General features: G+C 60.1%; 2 protein-coding genes across 27 annotated transcripts in view; one reads left to right on the forward strand and one right to left on the reverse strand.

The window, feature by feature from the left end:
• LOC102122539 (PI-PLC X domain-containing protein 1) overlaps positions 1 to 15454 on the forward strand; it is a 58384-nt gene extending 42930 nt beyond the window's left edge. For 12 of the 21 annotated variants that reach the window (XM_074030364.1, XM_074030365.1, XM_065538259.2 and 9 more), the window contains 2 exons: positions 392 to 3824; positions 4683 to 15454. In XM_074030364.1, the coding sequence (XP_073886465.1) occupies positions 392 to 630 (239 nt within the window). In that variant the 3' untranslated portion in view covers positions 631 to 3824; positions 4683 to 15454. The remainder of the gene's footprint in view (positions 1 to 391; positions 3825 to 4682) is intronic. The other 9 variants (XM_074030358.1, XM_074030355.1, XM_074030356.1 and 6 more) reach the window with 9 other exon arrangements.
• On the reverse strand, positions 3388 to 16985 carry LOC102144817 (putative GTP-binding protein 6). Of its 6 annotated transcripts, none has more exons than XM_045383285.3 (10): positions 16597 to 16985; positions 14832 to 14969; positions 11799 to 11869; positions 11477 to 11607; positions 10590 to 10657; positions 8979 to 9137; positions 7356 to 7564; positions 5413 to 5561; positions 5037 to 5189; positions 3388 to 3784 (listed from the first exon to the last, which is right to left on the reverse strand). In XM_045383285.3, exons 1-10 carry the CDS (start codon positions 16943 to 16945, stop codon positions 3661 to 3663), a joined length of 1551 nt encoding a protein of 516 aa, XP_045239220.3. In that variant the 5' UTR covers positions 16946 to 16985; the 3' UTR covers positions 3388 to 3660. The 6 variants fall into 6 exon arrangements, with proteins under 6 accessions (XP_045239220.3, XP_073886439.1, XP_065394330.2 ...); XM_074030338.1 differs by having other exon boundaries at positions 10590 to 10852; XM_065538258.2 differs by lacking the exon at positions 16597 to 16985 and adding an exon at positions 15366 to 16109.
• Positions 16986 to 27041: the final 10056 nt, after the last annotated feature.

The raw sequence follows: 27041 nt of genomic DNA on the forward strand, positions 1-27041 counted from the left end.
ATCTCGGCTCACTGCAACCTCCGCCTCCCAGGTCCAAGCAATTCTCCTGCCTCAGCCTCCCGAGTAGCTGGGATGACAGGCACCTGCCAACATGCCTGGCTAATTCTGTATTTTTAGTAGAGATAAGGTTTCTCCATGTTGGTCAGGCTGGTCTCAAACTCCTGACCTCAGGTGATCTGCCTGCCTCTGCCTCCTAAAGCGCTGGGATGACAGGCGTGAGCCCCCACGCCCGGCCCCACCCACCACCGAAGTTCCCCTGATTTCCTTGTTGGATGTGATGCTTTCCAACTCGAATTCCTGAGATCTGAACGTCCAACCATGTGACTAGGGGGATCAACGGGCAGGTGAGGCACCTGACGGTGTAAACCCGTCCCCCACCGCCCTGTTGCAGGAGGGTTGTTCGTGGCCGGCACCAACCTCACGGAGAACCTGCAGTACGTCCTGGCGCACCCGTCCGAGTCCCTGGAGAAGATGACGCTGCCCAACCTTCCCCGGCTGAGCGCGTGGGTCCGAGAGCAGCACCCGGGGCCGGGCTCACGGTGCACCAACGTCATCGCGGGCGACTTCATCGGAGCGGACAGCTTTGTCGGGGACGTCATCGCTCTCAACCAGAAGCTGCTTTGGTGCTGACGTGGGGGTTCAGGACGCGGGGGCTGAAGTTTCACCCCCTACTTCCAAGTACCGTGACTTTGTTGGGGCCAAATATTGGGGATCATAGGACCGATAATATGTTTTCTTTTTCTTTCTTTTTTTTTTAAAATCGAGATGGGGTGGTCGGGCGCGGTGGCTCACGCCTGATCCCAGCACTTTGGGAGGCCGAGGCGGGCGGTTCACAGGTTCAAAAGTTCAAGACCAGCCTGGCCAACATGATGAAACCCCGTCTCTACTAAAAATACAAAAATTAACCGGACATAGTGGCAGGTGCCTGTAATCCCAGCTACTCGGGAGGCTGAGGCAGGAGAATCGCTTGAACCCGGGAGGCGGAGGTTGCAGTGAGCGGACATCCTGCCATTGCACTCCAGCCTGGGTCACAGAGTGAGACTTATTTCAAAAAAAAAAAAAGAAAATAGAGATGGGCTCTCGCTCTGTTGGCCTGGTTGCTCTGGAACTCCTGGCCTCAAGTGATCCTCCCACCTCAGCCTCCCAAAGTGCTGGGAGGACAGGCAGGAACCACCACGGCAGCCCGAAATATGTTTTTTTTTATTTCTGTATTCTCCTTGCTGTGGCGTCTGGGCCCCTTACAGACCCAGGGAAACACTGACCTCTCACAGCTCACTAATTACGAACAGGACAACAACCCACTTAGGGGCCAGCCTGCCTTGTGCAAGCCAGGCAGCCCCTCGGCTGCTCTCACACCAAAGCCTAGTATATGTATGTGTGTATATGTGTGTGTGCGCATATATGTGTGTGTATATAGTGTATGTGTGTATGTGTGTGTGTATATATAGTGTGTGTATATATGTGTGTATATGTGTGCGCATGTGTATATACATATATACGTGTGTATATGTGTGTGTGTATATATGTGTGTATATATGGTGTGTGTGTATATGTGTATATACATATATGTGTGTATATATGTGTGTGTGTGTGTATATATATATTTTTGAGACAGAGTTTCGCTCTTGTTGCCCAGGCTGGAGCGCAGTGGCACCACCTTGGTTCACTGCAACCTCCGCCTCCTAGGTTCAAACGATTCTCCTGCCTCAGCCTCCCGAGTAGCTGGGATTGTAGGCACACGCCACCACACCCAGCTAATTTTTGTATTTTTAGTAGAGACGGGGTTTCACCACGTTGGCCAGGCTGGTCTCGAACTCCTGACCTCAGGTGATCCGCCCACCTCAGCTTCCCAAAGTGCTGGGATGACAGACGCAGTCCTGGGGAGCACCCAACGGCTACGTCAGCCCCACGACTCTGCTGGATCAGGGCTCGGGAAGGGCCTGCGGAGACGCCAAAGTTGCAGGGAACCTCTCTGACTTCCACTGGCCCCAAATCCCCATCGGGAAACCCTGGGGTCTGTCGGGAGCGTTCCACACCACCCCCGAATTCATACAGATCGTTTCAGTCAACGAAGACAAAGTCAAGTTTGTGTATGACTTTGGTCACCACCAGTGCAGCCAACACAGCTTTGGTGGCTTTCAGGATGGCAGGCGGGAGGCGTCTTTAGAAAATGTTCATTCAGGCCGGGCGCGGTGGCTCATGCCTGTCATCCCAGCACTGTGGGAGGCCGAGGTGGGCGGATCACAAGGTCAGGAGTTCGAGACCAGCCCGGCCAACAGGGTGAAACCCCGTCTCTACTAAAACACAAAAATTAGCCAGGCATGGTGGCAGGTGTCTGTAGTTCACAGCTACTCAGGAGGCTGAGGCAGGAGAATCACTGGAACCTGGGAGGCAGAGGTTGCGATGAGCTGAGATCGCGCCACTGCACTCCAGCCTGGGTGACAGTCCGAGACTCCAAGTCAAAACAAAAAAAAAAAAGGAAAATTAATTCATAGGGCACGTTTTTCAGGTCAGAGGTTTTAAAAAATCAAGTTGTGAGGCTGAGTATGGTGGCCGGGCGCGGTGGCTCACGCCTGTCATCCCAGTACTTTGGGAGGCCGAGGCAGGCGAATCACAAGGTCAGGAGTTCAAGACCAGCCTGGCCAACGTGGTGAAATCCTGTCTCTACTAAAAACACAAAAAACTAGCTAGGTATGGTGACGCGCACCTGTAATCCCAGCTACTCAGGAGGCTGAGGCAGGAGAATCATTGGAACTCAGGAGGCGGAGGTTGCAGTGAGCCGAGATCGCACCACTGCACTTCAGCCTGGGCGACAGTCCAAGACTCTGTCTCCAAAAAAAAAAAAATGTTAATTCAGGCCGGGCGCGGTGGTTCACGCCTGTAATTCCAGCACTTTGGGAGGCCGAGGCGGGCGGATCACAAGGTCAAGAGTTCAAGACCAGCCTGGCCAACATGGTGAAACCCCATCTCTACTAAAAATACAAAAATTAGCCAGGCGTGGTGGCGGGCACCTGTCATCCCAGCTCCTCGGGAGGCTGAGGCAGGAGAATCGCTTGAACCCGGGAGGCGGAGGTTGCAGAGACCTGAGATCACACCACTGCACTCCAGCCTGCATGCAGGTGAAATTCTCCCTGCATCTGTTAGCGGACGGTCTGTGACACACGTCCTGGTCTGGTTTGAAGTTTCTTCTTTAATAAAACTGTTTTCTTTCCCTTCTACTTTTGTGGAACAGTTCTCTGTGCCGTCGGGAAACTTGATTTTTAGTCATTGCCCCGACGCCACCATGGGACATGAGACCGTGTGTGAACACAGACGGGCGGAGGGGCCATTCGGTGCCCACCAAGGGCCACGGCTCACGACAGGTGCAGGAGGAACTGGAAACGCTGCTGACAGAAGTCAGAACACAGGTTTAATGTCCTGCTACGGAAACATTCCGAGGGGAGCCAGTTCACGGCAGGCACCGAGGGCCCGCTGGAATCGTGTGGAGTGGACGCTCGGGCGAGACCCCGTTTGGGGCGCCGTGGCCGTGACACCAGCCTGCGCGTTCATCCCAGCAAATGGCTGGGAACGAGGCGGGCCCAGAGCCAGCGAGGGGGCACCCGGCTGTACCCGACACACAGCAGCAACGCCACAGCTCCCCAGCCCTCCGCGGGGGTCCGTTCATCCTGGAAAGAGCTTCCGGAATTTGCCGTAGGCCGAGTCGCTGATGATGACCGTCACATCGGCCGCCCCGTCCTCAGGGATCACGTCCACGTCCTGAACCGTGGCCTCCTTATACAGCCAGCTGGGGACAGACGCGGGTTGTACGGAAGCAAGCAGAACCCGTAAGTATTTGCTTAGTTTCACAGTAAATAATGATGCTAAAAAGAGCTTAGCCCAAACTATTCATTCATCAGACTGTTCTGTTTCCCTTCGTTTTTTTTTGTGAGACGGAGTCTCGCTCTGTCGCCCAGGCTGGAGTGCAGTGGCCGGATCTCAGCTCACTGCAACCTCCGCCTCCCGGGTTGACGCCATTCTCCTGCCTCAGCCTCCCGAGTAGCTGGGACTACAGGCGCCCGCCACCTCGCCCGGCTAGTTTTTGTATTTTTAGTAGAGACGGGGTTTCACCGTGTTAGCCAGGATGGTCTCGATCTCCTGACCTCGTGATCCACCCGTCTCGGCCTCCCAAAGTGCTGGGATTACAGGCTTGAGCCACCGTGCTCGTTTTTTTTTTAAGATGGGGTCTTGCTCTGTAGTCCAGGCTGGAGTGCAGTGGTGCGGTCATGGCTCACTGCAGCCTCAACCTCCTGGGCTCAAGCCATCCTCCCACCTCAGCCTCCCAAGTAGGTGGGACGACAGGTGTGCGCCTCCATCAGCTGCTTTGTTTTTTTGAGACAGAGTCTCCGTCTGTCGCCCAGGCTGCAGGGCAGTGATGCAATCTCAGCTCACTGCAACCTCGGCCTTCTGGGTTCCAGCAACTCTCCTGCCTCGGCCTCCTGAGCAGCTGGGACGAAAGGCGCCCGCCACCAGGTCTGGCTAAGTTTTGTATTTTTAGTGGAGACGGGGTTTCACCTAGTGGGCCAGGCCGGTTCCTCGAACTCCTGACCTCGGGTGATCGGCCTGCGCCAGCGTCAGCCTCCCGAAGTGTTGGGATTTTACAGGCGTGAGTCACCGCGCCTGGCGTAACTGTTTATTCTCTGTAGAGATGGGATCTCACTGTGCTGCCCAGGCTGGCCTCAAACTCCTCAGCTCCAGCAATCCTCCTGCCTTGGCCTCCCAAAGTCTTGGGGTTACAGGCCTGTGGCACTGCATCCAATTCGAGCTCCCTTGCTTATCGGTAGGGAGACCTACATCCCTCGATTGTCAGCACAGGTTAGGCACCTGTTGTATGCAGTCAGCAACATCCATTTGATGCAAACCCATTCATCGCGTCTGGACATCCTAAAGCTCTCGGGGGATCCCCCAGCTCTTTTCGTACCCACCGAAAGCCCACCTCAGAGGCAGAGACGGGCACATCCACAGCACCATCCCGTCTCCTGCCCCGGCAGGCCGCTCACCTGAGCTGGGCCCCGGCGAGCCTCACGCGGAGAGTGAGGATCTGTCTCCCGGTCGCCTTCAAAACGGCCGCATCGAGCTCAGCCTTCAGCTCCTGGAGCCCGTGGCCCAGCAGGGCAGACACGGGCACGGCGTTCGGTTCCGTGGGGCTGTACCTGCCGGGGTGGGGGTGCCACAGGCCCCGCTCAGCCTCAGGGCGGCCGGACGAAGTCAGGGTCCTGCCCAGGAGTCCGCTGCCCACGGGGTACAGCCTGGGGCCAACTCCCTGTGTCTCGGCTGCCACCGCTGCGGTTCACAGGAGGAGACGGGGCATCTCCCCACCCGGCCCCAGTGCATGCAGGGGAAGGAGACGCCTGCGGGCACCAGGGCCGCACTCACCCGGGCACGAGGTCCACCTTGTTGTGAACCTCCACCATGGAGTCCAGGAGCGGGGCGGGCAGCTGCAGGCTGTGCAGTGTGGACAGAACGCTGCGTTTCTGGAGCTCCACCTCGGGGTGGCTCACGTCCCGCACGTGCACGATGAGATCCTGCGGGCCGGGCCGCGCGGTCAGAGCTGCGAAGCTCCTGGTGTCCGACCCCAAGCTTGCAGACCGGCCCGGGAGAGGGGCTGGCACGAGCTCCCCACGACAGGCTGGGAGTGGGAGGTACCCCTATGTGCAGGCCGCTCGGACACCCCGGGACCGGCCTCTTCCACGCCACAGTCAGCAGCTCTGCACCCCCAGACCCGCGCACGAGGGGGTGCCGTGTATGACGACACCACCACCCGCCCACGCGGTGGGTCTTCAAAGCTTTGGGCAGCTTCATCCCCCTGTCAGATCTTTTGTCTTTATTTATTTATTTTTTTTTGAGACGGAGTCTCGCTCTGTGCCCCAGGCTGGAGTGCAGTGGCCGGATCTCGGCTCACTGCAAGCTCCGCCTCCCGGGTTCACGCCATTCTCCTGCCTCAGCCTCCCGAGTAGCTGGGACTACAGGTGCCGCCACCTCGCCCGGCTAGTTTTTTTTTGTATTTTTTTAGTAGAGACGGGGTTTCACCGAGTTAGCCAGGATGATCTCGATCTCCTGACCTCGTGATCCGCCCGTCTCGGCCTCCCAGAGTGCTGGGATTACAGGCTTGAGCCACCGCGCCCTGCCAAGATCTTTTGTCTTTAAAGGATGCTTTTTCTCGCATTTAAAACCTCTTACGGGCAGGTTCCTGATACAAAGTATGAAAAACGCAGGGAAAAAAACAACCGTGTCCACTTCTACCACGTATACGGCCGGGGTATCCACGTCTCCTTTCTGTTTGTTTAGATGCACTTAATACAAATAACGTTTTTCCTGCAACCCCAGCACTTTGGGAGGTGGCTTGAGGCAAGGAGTTGGAGACCGGCCTGGGCAACAGAGCGAGACGGTGTCTACACGAAGTACAAACGTGAGCCGGGCCTGGTTGTGGGCGCCTGTGGTCTCAGCTAGTTGGGAGGCTGAGGTGGGAGGATCGCTGGAGCTCAGGGGGTCGAGGCTTCCTGTTTGTACACGGGCTCACGGCGGCAAAAACACGGCCCTGAGTGTGGGTGAGGCTGGGGCCACCGCTCAGCCTCTGCCCCGGGGCATGGCTGGCTTCGGGGACACTCGGTCTGAGCCCCTGGAGGCACGTGTTGTTCTGGCCCCGAGTTCTGTGGGTATCTGAGCGCCGGGTCCCTGGCTGTGTGTTTCCGAACGCCCAGCCCTTCGCTGTGTGGGTGTCCGAGTGCCCGGCCCTTGGGCCGAGTGGGTGTCTGAGCGCCCGGCCCTTCGCTGTGTGGGTGTCCGAGTGCCCGGCCCTTGGGCCGAGTGGGTGTCCGAGAGTCCAGCTCCTAGACTGACTGGGTGTCCGAGCGCCTGGCCTGTGGCTGTGTGTGTGTCCAAGTGCCCCGCCCCTGGGCCGAGTGGGTGTCCGAGCGCCCGGCCCCTAGCTGACTGGGTGTTCGAGTGCCTGGCCTGTAGCTGTGTGTGTGTCCAAGTGCCCCGCCCCTGGGCCGAGTGGGTGTCCGAGCGCCCAGCCCCTGGCTGACTGGGTGTCCAAGCGCCCGGCCTGTAGCTGTGTGGGTGTCCGAGCGCCTGGCCCCTGGGCTGAGTGGGTGTCCGAGCGCCTGGCCCCTGGGCTGAGTGGGTGTCCGAGCGCCCGGCCTGTAGCTGTGTGGGTGTCCGAGCGCCTGGCCCCTGGCTGACTGGGTATCTGAGCGCCCGGCCCCTGGGCCGAGTGGTGTCCGAGCGCCCGGCCCCTGGCTGACTGGGTGTCCGAGCGCCCAGCCCTTCACTGTGTGGGTGTCTGAGCGCCAGGCCCCTGGCGTTCCCGCACTCACCGAGTGAGCCACGTCTTCCAGGGTGGCGGAGAAGGACTCGATGAGGCCGTGCGGCAGCTGGGAGAGGAAGCCGATGGTGTCCACGTACAGGACGGTCATGCGTGAGGGCAGCGCGCCCGCGTGGGCCGTGACGTCCAGCGTGGCAAACAGCTGGTCCCGCGGCCGGATGGCGGCATCGCCCGTCAGCGCCTTGATCAGCGTGGTCTTCCCTAGGAGGGCGTGGAGGTCGGGGAGCTGCAGAGACCCTCGCGTCCCAGCTCCCGGCGCGGCACCCGGGCCCTCCGAATGGAGACCACGGCACCCTCCTGGGTGGCCGCACCCCGGGCTACACGGCCCCCGAGCCCCTCGGGCACCCCCGGGCCGGACACGACGCGTGGGACGAAGCCGCCGTCGCCGCTCTCAGGGCGACGCAGCAGGGCCGCGGTGTGGACACAGGGCAGCTGGTGGTGCAGACGGTGTGTGTGTGAAGGCGTGGATGGGCGTGGGGTCGTCTGGGTAGATCTGGCAATGGCGTAGATGGTGGGATGGTAGAGAGGGGGTGGTGCTGCTGTGGCTGGGAGGACAGTGTAGACGGAAGGGGATGCTGTGGTGTAGACAGGTAGACTGTGTAGACGGGTGGTGGTATAGACGGGGCAGTGGTGATGGTGTAGACAGGAGGATGGTGTAGACAGGGGAGGTGATGGTGTAGACAGGAGGATGGTGTAGACAGGAGGACAGTGTAGACGGAGGGAACATTGTGGTGTAGACGGGTGGACTGTGTAGATGGGTGGTGGTATAGATGGAGCAGCGGTGACTGTGTAGACAGGAGGACGGTGTAGACGGAGGGAACATTGTGGTGTAGACAGGGTGGACTGTGTAGATGGGTGGTGGTATAGATGGGGTAGTGGTGATGGTGTAGACAGGAGGACGGTGTAGACGAAGGGAACGCTGTGGTGTAGACGGGTGGACTGTGTAGATGGGTGGTGGTATAGATGAGGCAGTGGTGATGGTGTAGACAGGAGGACAGTGTAGACGGAGGGAAGTTTGTGGTGTAGACAGGGTGGTAATGCTCTGGATAGTGGGACGGGGTAGATGAAGGGGACGCTGTGGTGTAGACGGGTGGACTGTGTAGACGGGGTGGTGGTATAGACGGGGCAGGGGTGATGGTGTAGACAGGAGGACGGTGTAGACGAAGGGAACGCTGTGGTGTAGACGGGTGGACTGTGTAGATGGGTAGTGGTATAGATGAGGCAGTGGTGATGGTGTAGACAGGAGGACCGTGTAGACGGAGGGAAGTTTGTGGTGTAGACGGGGCGGTAATGCTCTGGATAGGAGGACGGGGTAGACAAAGGGAACATTGTGGTGTAGACGGGTGGACTGTGTAGACGGTGGTGGTATAGATGGGGCAGTGCTGATGGTGTAGACAGGAGGACGGTGTAGACGGAGGGAAGCCTGTGGTGTAGACGGGGCGGTAATGCTCTGGATAGGAGGACGGAGTAGACGGCGTCCTCACCACAGCCCCGGTGAACCCCTCCAGAGAGACCACGGGGCGCCCCTCTCCTGGGCAAGTTCTCACGGCCGCTGGTGCACCCCACGTGGACACCGGGGCACCCTCCCTGGGCGCGTCCTCCCTGGGGTGCTCACCGCAGTTGGTGTACCCCACCACGGAGACCACGGGGAACTCCCGCCTCGTCCGCTGCTGCCGGAGGAGCTGCCTCTTCTTACGAAGCCTGTCCAGGGCCTTCCGGATCTTGGCCTCCTTCTCTCTCAGGAGACGCTGCTGCACCTGCATGAAGGACTCTCCTAAAAGCAGCCAAGACGGGGAGGTGTGAGCCACGCAAGAGCGGGGGGTGCCGCCGAGGGTCCGCGAGGGCCCGGGGCCTGCTCCTGCTCCGGCATCTGGGGGCCCGGCCGCCTTCCCCAGCAGCGGCCCGACGCTGCCCCGTTCCGTGAGAAAGGGCCGTGCTCGGCGGAACGGGATCTCGCCTCCGGGCGCATCCACCCTGTGAGGCCCACGAGGGCTTCCCGTGACTGGGGGAGAAAGGCAAGGCCCGAGCACTACGGAGGCCTCCGACCGGGGCCCGGCCCGGGACGTCACTGGGAGTGGGGCTCAGGGACGCCCCTTCACATCCGAAGTCCCAGAACCTGGGGATGGGACCTGATACCGAAATATGCTCTTTGTAGGATCTCAAGAGGCCATCCTAGGTTAGGGTAGGCCCTAAGGCAATGACCTGTGTCCTAAGAGGCAGAGACTGGAGTGATGCGGCCACAAGCCCAGGGACGCCGGGAGCCCCCAGGAGCTGGGAGAGGCAGAAGGAGCCTCCCCTAGATCCTCCGGTGGGAACTGGATACAATTGTAGTGGACGAAACTGAGGCCGTCCTGAAAGCTCTGTCCACATCCTAATTCCCGGTGAATGGGACCTTATTTGGAAATAGGGTGTTTGTCCTAAGAGAAGGATCCAGAGATGAGATGATCCTGGATTACGGCGGGCCCTGAATGCAATGGCAGGTGTCCCTGTAAGAGACAGAAGAGGAGACACAGACACAGAGGAGGAGGCCACGTGGAGACGGAGGCAGAGACTGGAGTGATGCGGCCACAAGCCCAGGGACGCCTGGAGCCCCCAGGAGCTGGGAGAGGCAGGAAGGATCCTCCCCTAGAACCTCCGGAGGAAACTGGATACAATTGTAGTGCATGGAACTGTGGTTCTCCTAAAAGCTCTGTCCACATCCTAATTCCCAGAACCGGTGAACGGGACCTTATTCGGAAATAGGGTGTTTGTCCTAAGTGAAGGATCTAGAAATGAGATGATCCTGGATTAGGATGGGCCATAAATGCAATGACAGGTGTCCTAAGAGACAGAAGAGGAGACACAGACACAGAGGAGGAGGCCACATGCAGACGGAGGCAGAGACTGCAGTGATGCGGCCACAAGCCCAGGGACACCTGGAGCCCCCGGGAGCTGGGAGAGGCAGGAAGGAGGCTCTGGAGGGAGCGCGGCCCTGTCCTCACCCTGATCTCAGACTTCTGGTCTCCAGGATGGGAGAGTATAGGTTTCTGCTGTTTAAATCCCCGGTTTGTGACTCCCTATTTGGGCAAAACCTCAAAGAACCACCATCATCTCCTATCTCCTCAAATGCCACCAGGAGACGAGCCCCCAGCCGGCCCCCACCCTGTCGGCATCTTCCAGGGCTGAGGGTGGCTGCCGCGGACGGACGACCGCATTCCCAGGACGCCCTGGGACGCGGCCGAGTTACCTGACCCCATGATGTAGCGTGAGCCGGCTCCCCGGTGCAGGTGGGCGACGTCCCGTTTCAGGTTCGACCTGGCGTGGGAACGAGACTGCCTCGCTCTCTGCGGACGCCGTCTCCCTCCCAGCAGAGGTCGAGGCGAAGATGAAGGGGGCACTGAGCTGGGGCCTCCGGGGGAAGGGAGGGGCTGGTGCTGGGGCCCCCGCTCTGCGTGTAGCTCAGACACTGTGACTAACGTGTGTCCCAGACCGAGGGGACCTCGCCGGGAGCTGGGGTGGGCGGTCGGGGAAAGCCAGCCCATCAGGCCCCGGACAGAGTGACCCCACGGCACTTTTTTTTTTTGAGACGGAGTCTCGCTCTGTCGCCCAGTCTGGAGGGCAGGGGCGCAATCTGGGCTCACTGCAAGCCCCGCCTCCCGGGTTCACGCCATTCTCCTGCCTCAGCCTCCCGAGTAGCTGGGACTACAGGCGCCCGCAACCGCGCCCGGCTAGTTTTTTGTATTTTTTTTTTTTTTTTTTTTTTTTGAGACGGAGTCTCGCTCTGTCGCCCAGGCTGGAGTGCTGTGGCCGGATCTCAGCTCACTGCAAGCTCCGCCTCCCGGGTTTGCGCCATTCTCCTGCCTCAGCCTCCCGAGTAGCTGGGACTACAGGCGCCCGCCCCTGCGCCCGGCTAATTTTTTGTATTTTTAGTAGAGACGGGGTTTCACCGTGTTCGCCAGGCTGGTCTCGATCTCCTGACCTCGTGATCCGCCCGCCTCGGCCTCCCAAAGTGCTGGGATTACAGGCGTGAGCCACCGCGCCCGGCCCCCCATGATGCTTTTCTTCCTCACGTACCCCCAGAACGACCTACAGGTGAGTACAGAACGGAGGGGCCCGGGTACCCCGTCACGATACCTGTGCAGCGGGATCTCCGCCAGGGCCACCTGAAGCCGGGCTTCCTTCGTGCGGGCGTTGCACCGGAAAATGTGCAGGACGACTGTGAAGCGGTCAAACACCTCCACGCCCCAGGCGGCTTCCAGTTCTTTCTACAAAAGGAGAGAGCGACTGAGGAGACACAGGGGAAGGCCAGGCGCTGGTGGCCAACCGCAGAGGAAGGAGGACGTCTGTCATTAACTCCACCGTGTCCCCATCTGTCCCCCGCCCGGCGGGACACTGTGGCGTCCACGCCGTCATCACGGGGAATACGGAACAAACAGCCAGCCACGTTCTGTGGTACCTTGGTCGGGGCTGCCATCCTCTCCACGTTCAGGAAGACGCACGTGATGTCCGGAGACCCGCGGATCTTTTCTAACAGAAAGAGGGGGTCCCGTCAGAGGCCGGCCGTCCAGGTCCCTGGACTGCGGGATGAGCCCGCGATGCCCTCTGGAGTGCCCAGGTCACAGGCGTCCCCAGGAGCACGGGACCCAGGATCCAGGAAGTCGGTGTGGGAGAGGGTGTGTCTCTAGGGCTGTGTGTCTCACACACATACACAAGCAGATGGTGAAGACATCCGGGCAGGGACACACACACAGTAAACACATCCCAACAGGGACACAGACACACACAGTAAACACATCCCAACAGGGACACACACACACACAGTAAACACATCCCAACAGGGACACAGACACACACAGTAAACACATCCCAACAGGGACAGACACACACAGTAAAAACATCCCAACAGGGACACACACACACAGTAAACACATCCCAACAGGGACACACACACACACAGTAAACACATCCCAACAGGGACACACACACACAGTAAACACATCCCAACAGGGACACACACACACAGTAAACACATCCCAACAGGGACACAGACACACACAGTAAACACATCCCAACAGGGACACACACACACACACACACAGTAAACACATCCCAACAGGGACACACACACACACACACACAGTAAACACATCCCAACAGGGACACAGACACGCACAGTAAACACATCCCAACAGGGACACACACACACACACACACAGTAAACACATCCCAACAGGGACACAGACACACAGTAAACACATCCCAACAGGGACACAGACACACACGGTAAACACATCCCAACAGGGACACAGACACACACGGTAAACACATCCCAACAGGGACACAGACACACACGGTAAACACATCCCAACAGGGACACACACACACACAGTAAACACAACCCAACAGGGACACAGACACACACAGACACACACACACAGTAAACACATCCCAACAGGGACACACACACACAGTAAACACATCCCAACAGGGACACAGACACGCACAGTAAACACATCCCAACAGGGACACACACACACACACACACAGTAAACACATCCCAACAGGGACACAGACACGCACAGTAAACACATCCCAACAGGGACACACACACACACACACACAGTAAACACATCCCAACAGGGACACAGACACGCACAGTAAACACATCCCAACAGGGACACACACACACACACAGTAAACACATCCCAACAGGGACACAGACACGCACAGTAAACACATCCCAACAGGGACACACACACACACACACACAGTAAACACATCCCAACAGGGACACAGACACACACAGTAAACACATCCCAACAGGGACACACACACACAGTAAACACATCCCAACAGGGACACAGACACGCACAGTAAACACATCCCAACAGGGACACACACACACACACACACAGTAAACACATCCCAACAGGGACACAGACACGCACAGTAAACACATCCCAACAGGGACACACACACACACACACACAGTAAACACATCCCAACAGGGACACACACACACAGTAAACACATCCCAACAGGGACACACACACACAGTAAACACATCCCAACAGGGACACAGACACACACAGTAAACACATCCCAACAGGGACACACACACACAGTAAACACATCCCAACAGGGACACACACACACACACACACAGTAAACACATCCCAACAGGGACACAGACACGCACAGTAAACACATCCCAACAGGGACACACACACACAGTAAACACATCCCAACAGGGACACAGACACACACAGTAAACACATCCCAACAGGGACACACACACACACACACACAGTAAACACATCCCAACAGGGACACAGACACGCACAGTAAACACATCCCAACAGGGACACACACACACAGTAAACACATCCCAACAGGGACACACACACACAGAGACACACACACAGAGTAAATACATCCCAACAGGGACAGACACTGACACACATGCAGAGACACAGACACACACAGACACACACACAGTAAACACATCCCAATAGGGACAGACACAGACACGCACACACACAGACACACACAGTAAACACATCCCAACAGGGACACAGACACACAGACACATATACAGAGACACACGCAGTAAACACATCCTGACGGACAGACACACACACACGGTGAGCACATTCTGACAAGGACACACAGACACACATGCACAGTGGACACAGCCGGTGGAACACACAGACACAGACACACACACACAGTGTGACACATCCCGACAGGGACACACACAGACACACATGCACAGTGGACACATCCCAGTGTGGACAGACACACAGATGGTGAACACATTCTGGTGAGACACACACACAGAAGTGGTGAACACATCCCGGCCGGGATGACATGCATCCGAGTCAGGCAGGGAAGCGGACCCCCATCTGGGCAAGTGACCCAGGGAAACCGACCCCCACCTGGGCAAGTGACCCAGGGAAACCGACCCCCACCTGGGCAAGTGACCCGGGGAAACCGACCCCCACCTGGGCAAGTGACCCAGGGAAGCGGACCCCCGACCTGGGCAAGTGAGTAGCATCTTCCCTACTCTGTACTATAAGCCGGACGGTCAAAAACCTGGGAAGCACAAGGATCCCGTGCAGGACCCCGGCCTTACAGACTGCACGGGGAGCCACCCAGCAGGAGGATTTGGCTGTCGGGGCTGCAGGAGCAGGTGGGGATACAGCCGGTCCACTGCCCACCCTGTTTGTTGGACTCTATAAACCGCCCCGACCTAACCTTTAGCAGTTTAACTCTCTCCAGGGCCGGCTGTGAGTCTCGACACAGGTGCGGCCTCGGCGTCCTCCGACTCCTACTGGTGTGTGCTCCCGGCTCACCCGGGCAGCCCAAGAGGCCGTTTCCCCCCGGGCCCAGCGAGACCCCCGTCCTTCAGTGCGTCTGGCTCGAATGTTCTCGGCAGCAGCGGACAGGAAAGGAGGTTTGGGGAAGGAGCAGGTGTGGACGGACCCACCTGTCAGGTGTTGGAAGTTTCCTTTGCCGAAGACGAGCTTCCTGTCCGGTGATTTGGTGGATACGACCATTGTCTGCACCACGGACCAGCCGTCCAGCGTGTGCACCAGCGCTGTGGCCTCCGCCACCTGCCACTCGGCTGCGAGGACACAAGGGCCAGCGTGAGAGATGCTTCCCTTTGGGGTAGGCCCGGGGCCCCCGTCCACACCTGCCCAGGGAGGCCTCCCCCTGTCCTTGAGACAATGTCCCCTGAGAACGCACCCCCAGCCGGCGTTTGTCCCCAGATACGACTCCGTGCCCCGTAGGTCCTCTAAGCAGGAATCTGACGGGGGAGGGACGCCGGAGCCACAGCGGGACACGAGGGCGACCCTGCCTTACGTGGAATTTGGGCTCCAGGAGGGCGCAGCAGGGAACCGGGGAGCTGGGGGTGCTCAGGGATTACTGAAGAACCGTGGGCAGGTTTTGGGAGGAGAGAGGCAAGAGGTCTGCGCAATGTTGTGAGCAGTTTGGGGCTTCCGCTGTTCCAAGAACTGACCATTTTGGAAAACACCCGTAGAGGAAAACCATTCATCGACCACAGGGGCTTCCAAGGGGAAAAAAATCAACGTTTTTGAGACTCTGGCACATGCAACGACGTATTCATTTGCATTTCCTCCTAGGGGAGTGGAGTGGGGTGGGGGGACTGGACACAGATTGGTCCGCTGGACACCCTCCCTCCCCTGACCCCAAACACGCCGCGCCTACCTCTAACCCAGGGGCAAGAGAAACGGGTCCCATCAGTGAGAACCAGCCCAGCCCAGCCCATGGGCTCCGCCCCACGGGCTCGACCTCACCCCATCAAACCCCATGGGCTCCATCCCACGGGCTCGACCCCACCCCATCCCGCCCCACGAGCTCCTCCCCACCCCACGTGCTCCTCCCCATAAGCTCCGCCCCCTCACTTTTACCCCATAGCCCCTCCCCCCGGAGCCCCGCCCACGCACCTCCACCTATGACAGCCTCCCCTCTTCCCCATAAGTCCCGCCCTTTCACCATAGGCTCCTCCCCCGAACCCCGCCCAGGTACCTCCACCTACGAGATCGTCCCCTCAGAGCCCTGCCCCGGCATCACCATCCAGGAGCTCCTCCCTTAAGAGCCCCGCCCCTCAATGCCACGCCCTTGCGTCTCCACCTATCAGATCCTCTCCTTAGAGCTTCGCCCCCTGAAGCCCCGCCCCTACGTCCCCACCTCAGATCTTCCCCTCAGAGCCTCGTCCTGCGTCTCCTCCTGTGATTCTCCCGAGCCCGCCCCCGAATCTCCGCCTATGAAATCCTCCCTGCAGGGCCACGCCCCTGCCTCCACCTATGAGATTGTCCCCACAGAACCCCGCCCCTGAATCTCCATCTAGGAGATCGTCCCCTCAGAGCCCCGCCCCTCAATGCCACGCCCTTGCATCTCCACCCATCAGATCCTCTCCTTAGAGCCTCGCCCCCTGAAGCCACGCCCCTAAGTCGCCAGCTGAGCTCTTCCCCTCAGAGCCTCGTCCTGCGTCTCCACCTATGAATCTCCCGGGCCCCGCCCTCGAATCGCCATTTGATTCTCCCGAGCCCCGCCCCCGAATCTCCACCTATGAAATCCTCCCTGCAGAGCCACGCCTCTGCGCCTCCACCTATGAGATTCTCCCCGGAGCCCCGCCCCTGAATCTCCACCAATGAGACTCTCCCCTCAGAGCCCCGCCCCCAGATCTGCAGCTCCCGTTTCTGTCCTGGAAGCCCCGCCGCGGTCACCTCGCGTCATCTGCGGCTTTCCCGGGCCCCACTTGACGTCAGGGTGAACCAGACACACGCGCTGGGTCCCCGCCGGCAGCAGAGGCTCTCCCTGCAGCAGCTCCTCCTCCGCGTTCTCGTCCGCATCTTCCGGCTCCTCCTCGTCGTCTTCCGCGCGGCTTCGGCCGCCGTCCGCCCGCAGACCCGGCCCTCCGCCCCATGGCCCCTCCAGATTCCCGGGGCCCCTGCGGCCGACAGCGGCGAGCGCGCGCGCGGGGCAGGACGGCGCGGCTGCCCTCGGAGCCGGGAGGCCGCGGCCCACGCGGGAGAGCCGCAGTCCCCGGCGTACGGCGGCCCGCAGGGCCCACATGGCGCGTCGGGCGGCTGAGCCGTGGGGCGGGGCTGCCCACAGGCCGATCTCGTCACGTGCTCGTGATTGGCGTGCGGCCGGGGCGGGCTCACCAGCGCCTCTCCTCGGCACAGGGCGTGTTCCTCATTGGTCATCCCGCGTCACGTGCTGGTGATTGGCGTGCGGCCGGGGCGGGCTCCCCAGTTCCACCCCCCTCAACACAGGGCGTGCTCCTCATTGGTCCTCCCGCGTCACGTGCTGGTGATTGGCGTGCGGCCGGGGCGGGCTCCCCAGTGCCACGCCCCAGCACAAGGCGTGCTCCTCATTGGTCATTCCGCGTCACGTGCTGGTGATTGGCGTGCGGTCGGGGCGGGCTCTGCAGCACGGGAGGGCTCCTCATTGGTCAACCCGCATCATGTGCTGGTGATTGGCATGCATCGCGGGCGGGGGAGGCGGGGCCGGGCCGCTTATCATTAGGCGTGGGCTGCTGCTGCCAGATCCCGGGCCCGGTGCAGCCGCCGGCCGTGTAGGCGCCAGGACCCCCAGCCCCGGCGGCGCTGCCCTCACCCGCCTCGTTCCCGCTCCCGTCCTACCCCGTTCCGCGCTGGGTAGAGTCCAAGTCTGATTGCGAGGGTGCGGAACGCCGCCTCGGGGGCTTGACTTCAATCTCCGGGGATCCCGAACGCCGCTACCGGGGTCCCCACGTCTGCCTTGGGGGCTCGAGTCCAGCCCTGGGGGTCCCGGACACCGCCCGGGGGTCTCTACGTCTGCTCTGGAGCCTGGAGTGCCGCCGTGGGGGTCCCGGACGCCGCCCAGGAGTCCCCACGTCTGCCCTGGGGGCATGAGTCCAGTCCTGGGGGTCCCGGACGCCACCCAGGGAGCCCCATGTCTGCTTTGGGGGCTCGAGTGCAGCCCTGGGGGTCCCGGACGCCGCCCGGGGGTCCTCACGTCTGCCTTGGAGACTGGCGTTCCCCCGTGGGAGTCCCAGACACCGCCCAGGTGGGTCCCCACGTCTGCCTTGGGGGCTGGAGACCTGCTCTGGGGGTCCCGGACGCCGCCCAGGAGTCCCCACCTCTGTTCTGGGGGCTGGAGACCTGCTCTGGGGGTCCCGGACGCCGCCCAGGAGTCCCCACCTCTGTTCTGGGGGCTGGAGACCTGCTCTGGGGGTCCCGGACGCCGCCCAGGAGTCCCCACCTCTGTTCTGGGGGCTGGAGACCTGCTCTGGGGGTCCCGGACGCCGCCCAGGAGTCCCCACCTCTGCTCTGGGGGCTGGAGACCTGCTCTGGGGGTCCCGGACGCCGCCCAGGAGTCCCCACCTCTGCTCTGGGGGCTGGAGACCTGCTCTGGGGGTCCCGGACGCCGCCCAGGAGTCCCCACCTCTGCTCTGGGGCTGGGGACCTGCTCTGGGGGGGTCCCCGGCGCCGCCCAGGTGGGTCCCCTCGTCTGCCTTGGGGGCTTGAGTCCAGCCCTGGGGGTCCCCCACATCTAGCCTTGGGGGCTTGGGTCCAGCCCCAGGCGTCCTGGACACCGCCCAGGAGTCCCCACGTCTGGCCGGGGGGCTGGAATCCTGTCCTGGGGGTCCCGGACGCCTCCCAGGGGTCCCCATGTCTGCCTTGGGCCTCGAGTCCAGCCGTGAGGGTTCCGAATGCTGCCTTGGAGGGTGGAGGTCCAGCTCTGAGGGTCCTGAAGTCTGCTTTGGGGCCTCGAGTCCATCCCAGGGGTCTCGGAGTCTACACTGGGGGCCTGGATGGGATCCAGCGGGTCTGAGTCCAGCCTCGGGAGCCCCTGCGGTGCAGCTGTGAGTGCGGCAGGGGCCTGGGAGATGCCAGGAGGATGCGAGCGGCGCCCCCCTGGGTCCAGGGGACGGTAAGAGTCAGCCGGTCCCAGAGAAGCTCCCCCACAAACTGTGACCTGTGGTGTGCAAAGCGTCCCGGAACCCCAGCCCTCACCAGCAGTGCTTGCATTTTTCAGGAGATCAGTTGCATTTGGCATGTTCCTTAAGCGTCTGCAGGAAGCTGTGGCCTTGGGATTTCAGGAGGGTTTGCTAAACCCCCCTCATTGTAGGATGGGGGTATCCCAGCTGCTAATTCCCTTCCTAACAGCCCTGCAGGGCTTGGATTAACGGTGCGAGAGGTGACATTTTCAGCCCGAAGTCCCTAGGAAGGACAGGTGGCTGTAGCCTGCGCATTTGTGTAAATTAACCTCCCCTTTTAGTTCTGTGAAAGGAGAACTCGATTCGTTTAAAGTCACCTGCGTGAAAGGGGCCCTTGATTAGCTTAAAAATCACCTGAATTAGCTTAAAATCGTGTGATCTCAATTGGCCTCTGAATCTTTACCACCTGCCCGCGTCCTGCAAGCTCCAGGCTACGTTTTAAGGGGGAATAACGGGGCTCGCGTCTCTGCGTTACTTTATGTGACCGTAGTTGTAAAACAGAATGAGGGAGATAGTGGGGACTGGGCAGAAGTGTCACCCCCATTTATGCGTTGGGAAGGAGGCTGAGGTGGGAGGATTGCTTGAGCCCAGGAGTTTGATACCAGCATGGGCAACATGGTAAGGCCCCTTATCTACAAAAAAAGAAAAAAAGAAAAAAAAGAAAAATTAGCCAGGCGTGGTGGTGGGTGCCTGTGGTCCCGGCTACTCGGGAGGCTGAGGTGGGAGGATCACTTGAGCCCAGGAGGTGGAGGCTGCGGTGAGCTCAGATTGCAGCACTGCACTCCAGCCTGGGTGACAGAGTTAAGACCCCACATCTCAAACAAGAAGCACCAAAAGGTGTCTGAGGTCAAGCACGGTGGCTCAAGCCTGTAATTCCAGCACTTTGGGAGGCCGAGGTGGGTGGATCACCTGAGGTCAGGAGTTCGAGACCTGCCTGAGCAACACAGAGAAATACCGACTCTACTAAATATGCAAAAATTAGCTGGGTGTGGTGGCAGGTGCCTGTAGTCCCAGCTACCCCCGAGGCTGAGGTAGGAGAATCGCTTGAACGTGGGAGGTGGAGGTTGCCGTGAGCTGAGATCGCGCCACTGCACTCCAGCCTGGGCGACAGAGCGAGACTTTGACTGGGGGGCGGTCGGGGGAGGCATTTGGAACCGTCGCCAAGCTGGGGATGGACCTAGGACAGTGGTGGGGGCCTCGGCAGGTGGAATCGTGATGTGCCCGGATGCGGTAAATAGGGTTTGCTATATGTGGCCCCAAGCGGGGGACGTAGACTATTGTTTTTTAACACCGCTGAACTCAGACTCGGAACCCAGGTTTGCCAGGGCAGCGCGGGACGGAGGCCTCTCCGGGGCTCCGTCTTCCCTGTTCATAGACTGCAAGATGCAATGAGAGTGTCCCCAGGTGGTCAAGTCAGGGACGTGTGTGTGTGTGTGTGTGTGTGTGTGTGTGTGTCTGTGTCTGTCTGTCAATCTCCTGGGCTCTGTCTTCCCTGTTAATAGACTGAGAGATGGAATGAGAGCTTTGAAGGTGCTGTGGGAGGAGCTCTGGGCATCCCCAGGTTGTGAAGTCAGGACGTGTGTGTGTGTGTGTGTATAGCCGACAATCTGGGCTCCATCTGTGTGTGTGTGTGTGTGTGTGTGTGTGTGTAGCCGACAATCTGCTGGGCTCCATCTTCCCTGTTAATAGACTGAGATGGAATGAGAGCGTCCCCCGGTGGACAGCTCAGGGACGTGTGTGTGTGTGTAGCCGTCAATCTGGGGTGTGTGTGTGTGTGTGTGTGTGTGTGTGTCTGTCAATCTCCTGGGCTCTGTCTTCCCTGTTAATAGACTGAGAGATGGAATGAGAGTGTCCCCCGGTGGACAGCTCAGGGACGTGTGTGTGTGTGTAGCCGTCAATCTGGGGGGGGGGTGTGTGTGTGTGTAGCCGTCAATCTCCTGGGCTCTGTCTTCCCTGTTAATAGACTGAGACACGGAATGAGAGCTTTGAAGGTGCTGTGGGAGGAATTCTGGGCGTCCCCAGGTGGACAGCTCAGGGACGTGTGTGTGTGTGTGTAGCTGTCAATCTCCTGGGCTCTGTCTTCCCTGTTAATAGGCTGAGACGGAATGAGAGCGTCCCCAGGTGGACAGCTCAGGGGCGTGCGTGTGTGTAGCCGTCAATCTGGGCTCTGTCTGTGTGCGTGTGCGTGTGCGTGTGTGTAGCCGACAATCTCCTGGGCTCCGTCTGCCCTGTTAATAGACTGAGACGGAATGAGAGCTTCAAAGGTGCTGTGGGAGGAGCTCTGGGCACCCCGAGGTGGTGAACTCGGGGAGGTGTGTGTAGCCATCGATATCCTTTAGGACCTGCTCTCTGTGCCCTCCGAGCTATCCAAGGGCGTCAGGAGGCTGAGCAGAACGGGTGTCCGTAAGCGAGTCCACGGACCACCACGCAGGCCCAGAGCCCGGCCAGGGGTCCGTGGGAGGGTGAGCCCTGCGGTCGGGGGGTGATGGCTCTGGGGGGTCGAGCTCTGGGACGAAGGGGACGAGCAGGTCCGGGGATGAGGGCTGCGTTGCAGACAGAGCTGGCTCGGGGCCTGGGCGCCACCTGGCGTCGACTCGGGCAGCTCACGCCTGAGCTGTGGCTCTTCCTGGTCTGATTTTGGGGACAAAAAGCCACAGGTGGCCGGGCGCGGTGGCTCGGGCCTGTCCTCCCAGCACCGTCGGAGGCCAACGCAGGAGGATTGCCTGAGCCCTGGGGTTCCAGACCAGCCTGGCCAACAGCGAGACCCTCTTCTCTGTAATAATTTTTTTTTTTTTTTTTTTTTTGGAGACAGAGTCCGACTGTGTCACCAGGCTGGAGTGCGGTGGTGCGATCTCAGCTCACTACAACCTCTGCCTCCCGGGTTCAAGCCATTCTCCTGCCTCAGCCTCCCGAGTAGCTGGGATGACAGGTGCACGCCACGATGGCCCAGCTAATGTTTGTAGTTTTAATAGAGACGGGGTTTCGCTATGTTGGCCAGGCTGGTCTTGAACTCCCAACCTCAGGTGATCTGCCCGTCTCAGCCTCTCAAAGTGCTGGGATGACAGACGTGAGCCACCGCGCCCGGCCCTGAGGTGAACATTGTTAAGATTTGGTTCTGGCCGGGCGCGGTGGCTCAAGCCTGTAATCCCAGCACTTTGGGAGGCCGAGACGGGCGGATCACGAGGTCAGGAGATCGAGACCATCCTGGCTAACACGGTGAAACCCCGTCTCTACTAAAAATACAAAAAACTAGCTGGGTGCGGTGGCGGCGCCTGTAGTCCCAGCTACTCGGGAGGCTGAGGCAGGAGAATGGCGTGAACCCGGGAGGCGGAGGTTGCAGTGAGCCAGTTTGTGTCACTGGGTTTAAGTGATTCTCCTGCCTCAGCCTCCAGAGTACCTGGGATGACAGGTGCCGCCACCACACCCGGCTAATTGTTTTGTTATTTTTAGTAGAGACGGGTTTTCTCCATGTTGGCCAGGCTGGTCTCGAACTCCCGACCTCAGGTGATCCGCCCGCCTCGGCCTCCCAAAGTGCTGAGATGACAGGCGTGAGCCACCGCGCCCGGCCTGAAAACTTTTTTTTTTTTTTTTTTTTTTTTTTTTTTTTTTTTTTAAGGCAGGATTTTGCTGTGTTGCCCACACTGGAGAGCAGTGGTGTGATCTCTGCTTACTTCAGCCTCTCCCACCCGGGCTCAAGCGATCCTCCCACCTCAGCCTCCTAAGTCGCTGGGACGACAGGCGTGCACCATCACACCTGGCTACTGTGTGATTTTTTGTTGTTTATTTTTTTTTCATGGAGACAGAGTCTCAGCCTGTGTTCCCCAGGCTGGTCTCAAACTCCTGGGCTCAAGCAGGTCTCCGCACGTGGCCTCGCAAACTGCTGGATTCCAGGCCTGAGACTGCACCCGGCCTGTCTTGTGACATTTTTAACTTAAAACCTACCGTAGGCCGGGCGCAGTGGCTCAAGCCTGTAATCCCAGCACTTTGGGAGGCCGAGACGGGCGGATCACGAGGTCAGGAGATGGAGACCATCCCGGCTAACACAGTGAAACCCCGTCTCTAGTAAGAAATACAAAAAATAGCCGGGCGAGGTGGCAGCGCCTGTAGTCCCAGCTACTCGGGAGGCTGAGGCAGGAGAATGGCGGGAACCCAGGGGGCGGAGCTTGCAGTGAGCTGAGATCGCGCCACTGCACTCCAGCCTGGGCGACAGAGCGAGACTCCGTCTCAAAAAAAAAAAAAAAAAAAAAAAAAACCTACCGTACACCAAGCGCAGTGGCTCATGCCTGGAATCCCAGCGCTTTGGAAGGCCAAGTGGGGAGGACCGCTGGAGCCCGGGAGTTCCAGACCAGCCTGGGCAACGTAGTGAGATCCCATCTCTTTAAAAAAATAAAAATGGGACAGGCTCCCACACGGACACCGACCGACCTTTGCAGTTCCGGGGGCCACGTCTCTCTGGAAAGGGTCCGTGTGGGCCTGTATGTTCTGTGCAAAGAGAATCGCTCCAGCCCAGAAGGTGGAGGCTGCGGTGAGCTGAGATTGTGTCAGAAAACAGCAAAAACCAAACCAAACCATAGGCTGAACGTGCTCTGGGCAAGCACCGTGTGGGCCGCCCAGAACGGGATGAGACGCGTGTCTCCGATCGAGTTTGATCCACGCGTCCGCCGGGCTCCTGAGAGCAGGTCGGGATGTGAGTGGCACCTGGGGGCGTGGGGGGGGACTAAGTCCTGGTCACCCCTGGTGCTTTTCGTAAGGAAACTGAGTCACAGCCCAGCTGTGGTCCTGCTGGTTGGAGCAGAGGCGGATCCGTACGGTGCAGACGCGATGGGAATTTTGGTTTTCATCGTTCATGAGAAGCTTTATTTATTTATTTATTTTTCTTTTTGAGACGGAGTCTCGCTGTGTCACCCAGGCTGGGCGCAGTGGTGCGATCTCGGCTCACTGCAACCTCCGCCTCCCGGGTTCAAGCGATTCTCCTGCCTCAGCCTCCCGAGTAGCTGGGATTCCAGGCACCTGCCACCACGTCCGGGCTAATTTTTGTATTTTTAGTAGAGACGGGGATTCACCACGTTGGACAGGCTGGTCTCCATCTCCTGACCTCAGGTGATCCACCCGCCTCGGCCTCCCAAAGTGCTGGGATGACAGGCGCCCGCCCGTGAGAAGCTTTAAGTCAGTGCAGTGGCACGTGGATGGTGCCGGGCCGCAGGCTTCAGGTTCCTTTTGATTCTGCAGGGACCGCCCCGCCATTCGGGGTCAGAAATACCTGTGTGTCAGGGGCAGGTGTGAGCCGTGTCCGTGTGCGTCCCGCGGTGGCTCACACCTGGAATCCCACTGCCTTGGGAGACCGAGTGGGGATGGGAGTTCAAGACCAGCCTCGGCAACATACTGATACCCCCATCTTTTTTTTTTTTTTTTTTTTGAGGCGGAGTCTCGCTCTGTCGCCCGGGCTGGAGTGCAGTGGCCGGATCTCGGCTCACTGCAAGCTCCGCCCCCCGGGTTCCCGCCATTCTCCTGCCTCAGCCTCCCGAGTAGCTGGGACTACAGGCGCCCGCCACCGCGCCCGGCTAGTTTTTTGTATTTTTTAGTAGAGACGGGGTTTCACCGTGTTAGCCAGGATGGTCTCGATCTCCTGACCTCGTGATCCGCCCGTCTCGGCCTCCCAAAGTGCTGGGATTACAGGCTTGAGCCACCGCGCCTGGCAACCCCCATCTCTTAAAAAAAAAAAATGAGCTGGACATGGGTCCTGTAGTCCCAGCTACTCGGGAGGCTGAGGTGGGAGGATGGCCGCCCGTCTCGGCCTCCCGAGTAGCTGGGGTGACAGGTGCCGCCACCATGTCCCTCTGATTGTAATTCTTCCTAGACGCGAGGTTTCTCCATGTGGCCCAGGCTGGGCTCAGACTCCTGAGCTCAGGGGATCCCCCCACATCGGCTTCCCGAGGCGCTGGGGGTCCAGGTGTGCAGACGGTTCTTCGTCTACACGCGTCTCTGGATTTCCTGCCACGGGGATACAAATAGACGCCCGCGGTGTGGGGACCTGGCTCCGCACCTGCACCTGCGTGTTTCCTGCACGGGCCCCAGAACCCTGGGACGGGGTCCCTGTGGTGTGACGAAGTCAGTGGCCCCTCGGTGAGGCTGGGGGATGGGAGGGGGCGGCATCCAGGCTGGGCCCCGAGGCCTGGCTCCCTCACCGTGTCCCCCTCACCGTGTCCCCCTCACCGTGTCCCTGAGGTCCCACAGGCTGGTGACAGGTGGCTGAAGGCCACGTTCCAGTCAGGGCGCCGGCCTCACGTGTGACCCTGGTTCGTCCCCTCTGTCCCCTCCCCACCCCCAGTCCGTGCCCCCCATTCCCCCCACCGTCCCCCCATACCCACCACCCCTCTCTCCCCCCTCCACTCCCCTCTGCCCGCCCACCCCTCCCCTCATGTCTCCCCACCCCCCTCCTGTCTCCCCACCCCCCTCCTGTCTCCCCACCCCTCTCTCCTCTCCCCACCGCTCCCCTCCTCTCTCCACGCCCCATCTCTCCCTTGAGTCCTTGGGTTTGGTCCTGGCCACACTCCTACCTGACTGGCCCCATCCTGTCCTTCAGGGCAGGGACAGCCGATGCCCTCCACCTCCCCCATCGCTTTTGTGCCTCCGCCCCCTCCCCACGTAGGCCCGGCGTCCCGTAGGCACCACAGCCTGGGGAGTCGGGGGCACCGCGGAGCCCTAAGCATCAGGGTAAGCCGTGGTGTTAAGAAGTCAGTGTGTCTCACAGTCCCAAAAGGTTGGGGTACCCCCCGGCCCTCATGTTCAGAGCACCCTACGGTCCCACAGGGTTGGGGTGCCCCATGGCCCTCATGTTCAGCGTACCCTACGGTATTAAAGTTGGGGTACCCCACAGCCATCATGTTCAGGGCACCCCACGGCTGTCATGTTTAGGGCACCCCACAGCCCTAATGTCCAGGGCACCCCCGGATGAGGGGAGGTCAGGAGGGTCAGTGCCCGGGTGGACGTCCTGTCACCCCACCCTGTGAGGCACGGCCCGTGTCCCTGACTCCGACGTTGGGGGAGGTGAGCACGGAGCAGGTTCCCGTGGCACATTATTTATTTATTTGAGACGGAGTCTCGCTCTGTCGCCCAGGCTGGAGCGCAGTGGTTCGATCTCGGCTCACTGCAACCTCCGCCTCCCGGGTTCAAGCGATTCTCCTGCCTCAGTTTCCCACGTAGCTGGAATTACAAGTGCCTTCCACCACACCTGGCCAATTTTTGTATTTTTAGTAGAGACGGTTTCACCGTGTTGGCCAACATGGTCTCGATCTCCTGACCTCAGGTGATCCACCCGCCTCGGCCTCCCAAAGTGCTGGGATGACGGGCGTGAGCCACCGCGCCCGGCCCCCATGGCATTGCTAGAGTCGCATGTGGCAGGTATGTTTGCTCGAGTTCCGGGTCAGCACCCCCGTGTGCACAGGTCGTGTGGCTGCTGCGCTGTGCCCGGCGGCTCCCACCTGTCATCCCAGCGTTTTGGGCGGCCGGGGTGGGATCACTTAAGCCCAGGACCAGCCTGGGAAGGAGACGGGGGGCCCAGTTTTCTATTAAAGGCCGGGTGCGGTGACTCACGCGTCATCCCAGCACTTTGGGAGGTCGAGGCGGGCAGATCACGAGGTCAGGAGTTCGAGACCAGCCTGGCCAACACGGTGAAACCCCGTGTCTACTAAAAATACAAAAATGAGCCGGGCGCGGTGGCACGGCCTGTAGTTCCAGCTACTCGGGAGGCCGAGGCAGGAAAATGCCGGAAACCCGGGAGGCGGAGGTTGCGGTGAGCCGAGATCACCTCACTGCACTCCAGCCTGGGCCACAGAGCGAGACTCCGCCTCACAGCAGACAAAAGAGGAGCAGCGTGGAGCCTGCCCGTTTGGAATCGCTGTGGCCAGGCGGCCGCTCCTCTAAGCCCCGCTTCCTGCCCTTGGTCCCCGAGTGTCCTGCGGGGTTTGTGTGAGTCCCTGGGGGCCGAGGCCCTGGCGGGGAGGACGGGGGCCTCCGTGTCCCCCCCGTGTCCCCCCCGTGAGCTGCCGGCTGTAGGTACCGCTGAGGCCCGCCTTGCTTGCGGGGCAGGGGTCTGTGTGCTGGGGTTTGAGGGACGGGCCCGGGAGGCCTGTTGTGGGAGGGCTGTGGGGGGCTTGTCCGAGCGGGACCTGCTGTGCCTGCACC

The sequence above is a fragment of the Macaca fascicularis genome, chromosome Y, assembly GCF_037993035.2.
Source record: "Macaca fascicularis isolate 582-1 chromosome Y, T2T-MFA8v1.1".
NCBI classification, from domain to species: Eukaryota; Metazoa; Chordata; class Mammalia; order Primates; family Cercopithecidae; genus Macaca; species Macaca fascicularis.

Bases quoted from the DNA above. Each gene is read 5' to 3' on its own strand.
- LOC102144817 (XM_074030338.1), bottom strand. From the start codon at position 16,945: ATGTGGGCCCTGCGGGCCGCCGTACGCCGGGGACTGCGGCTCTCCCGC. The intron at 10,853-11,476 runs GTATCGTGACGG...CGCCCACCCCAG, and splicing joins GCGGAGATCCCGCTGCACAG to CTCCCGGCGAGGTCCCCTCG. The intron at 5,190-5,412 runs GTGAGTGCGGCC...CCACCCCGGCAG, and splicing joins AAGGTGGACCTCGTGCCCGG to GTACAGCCCCACGGAACCGA.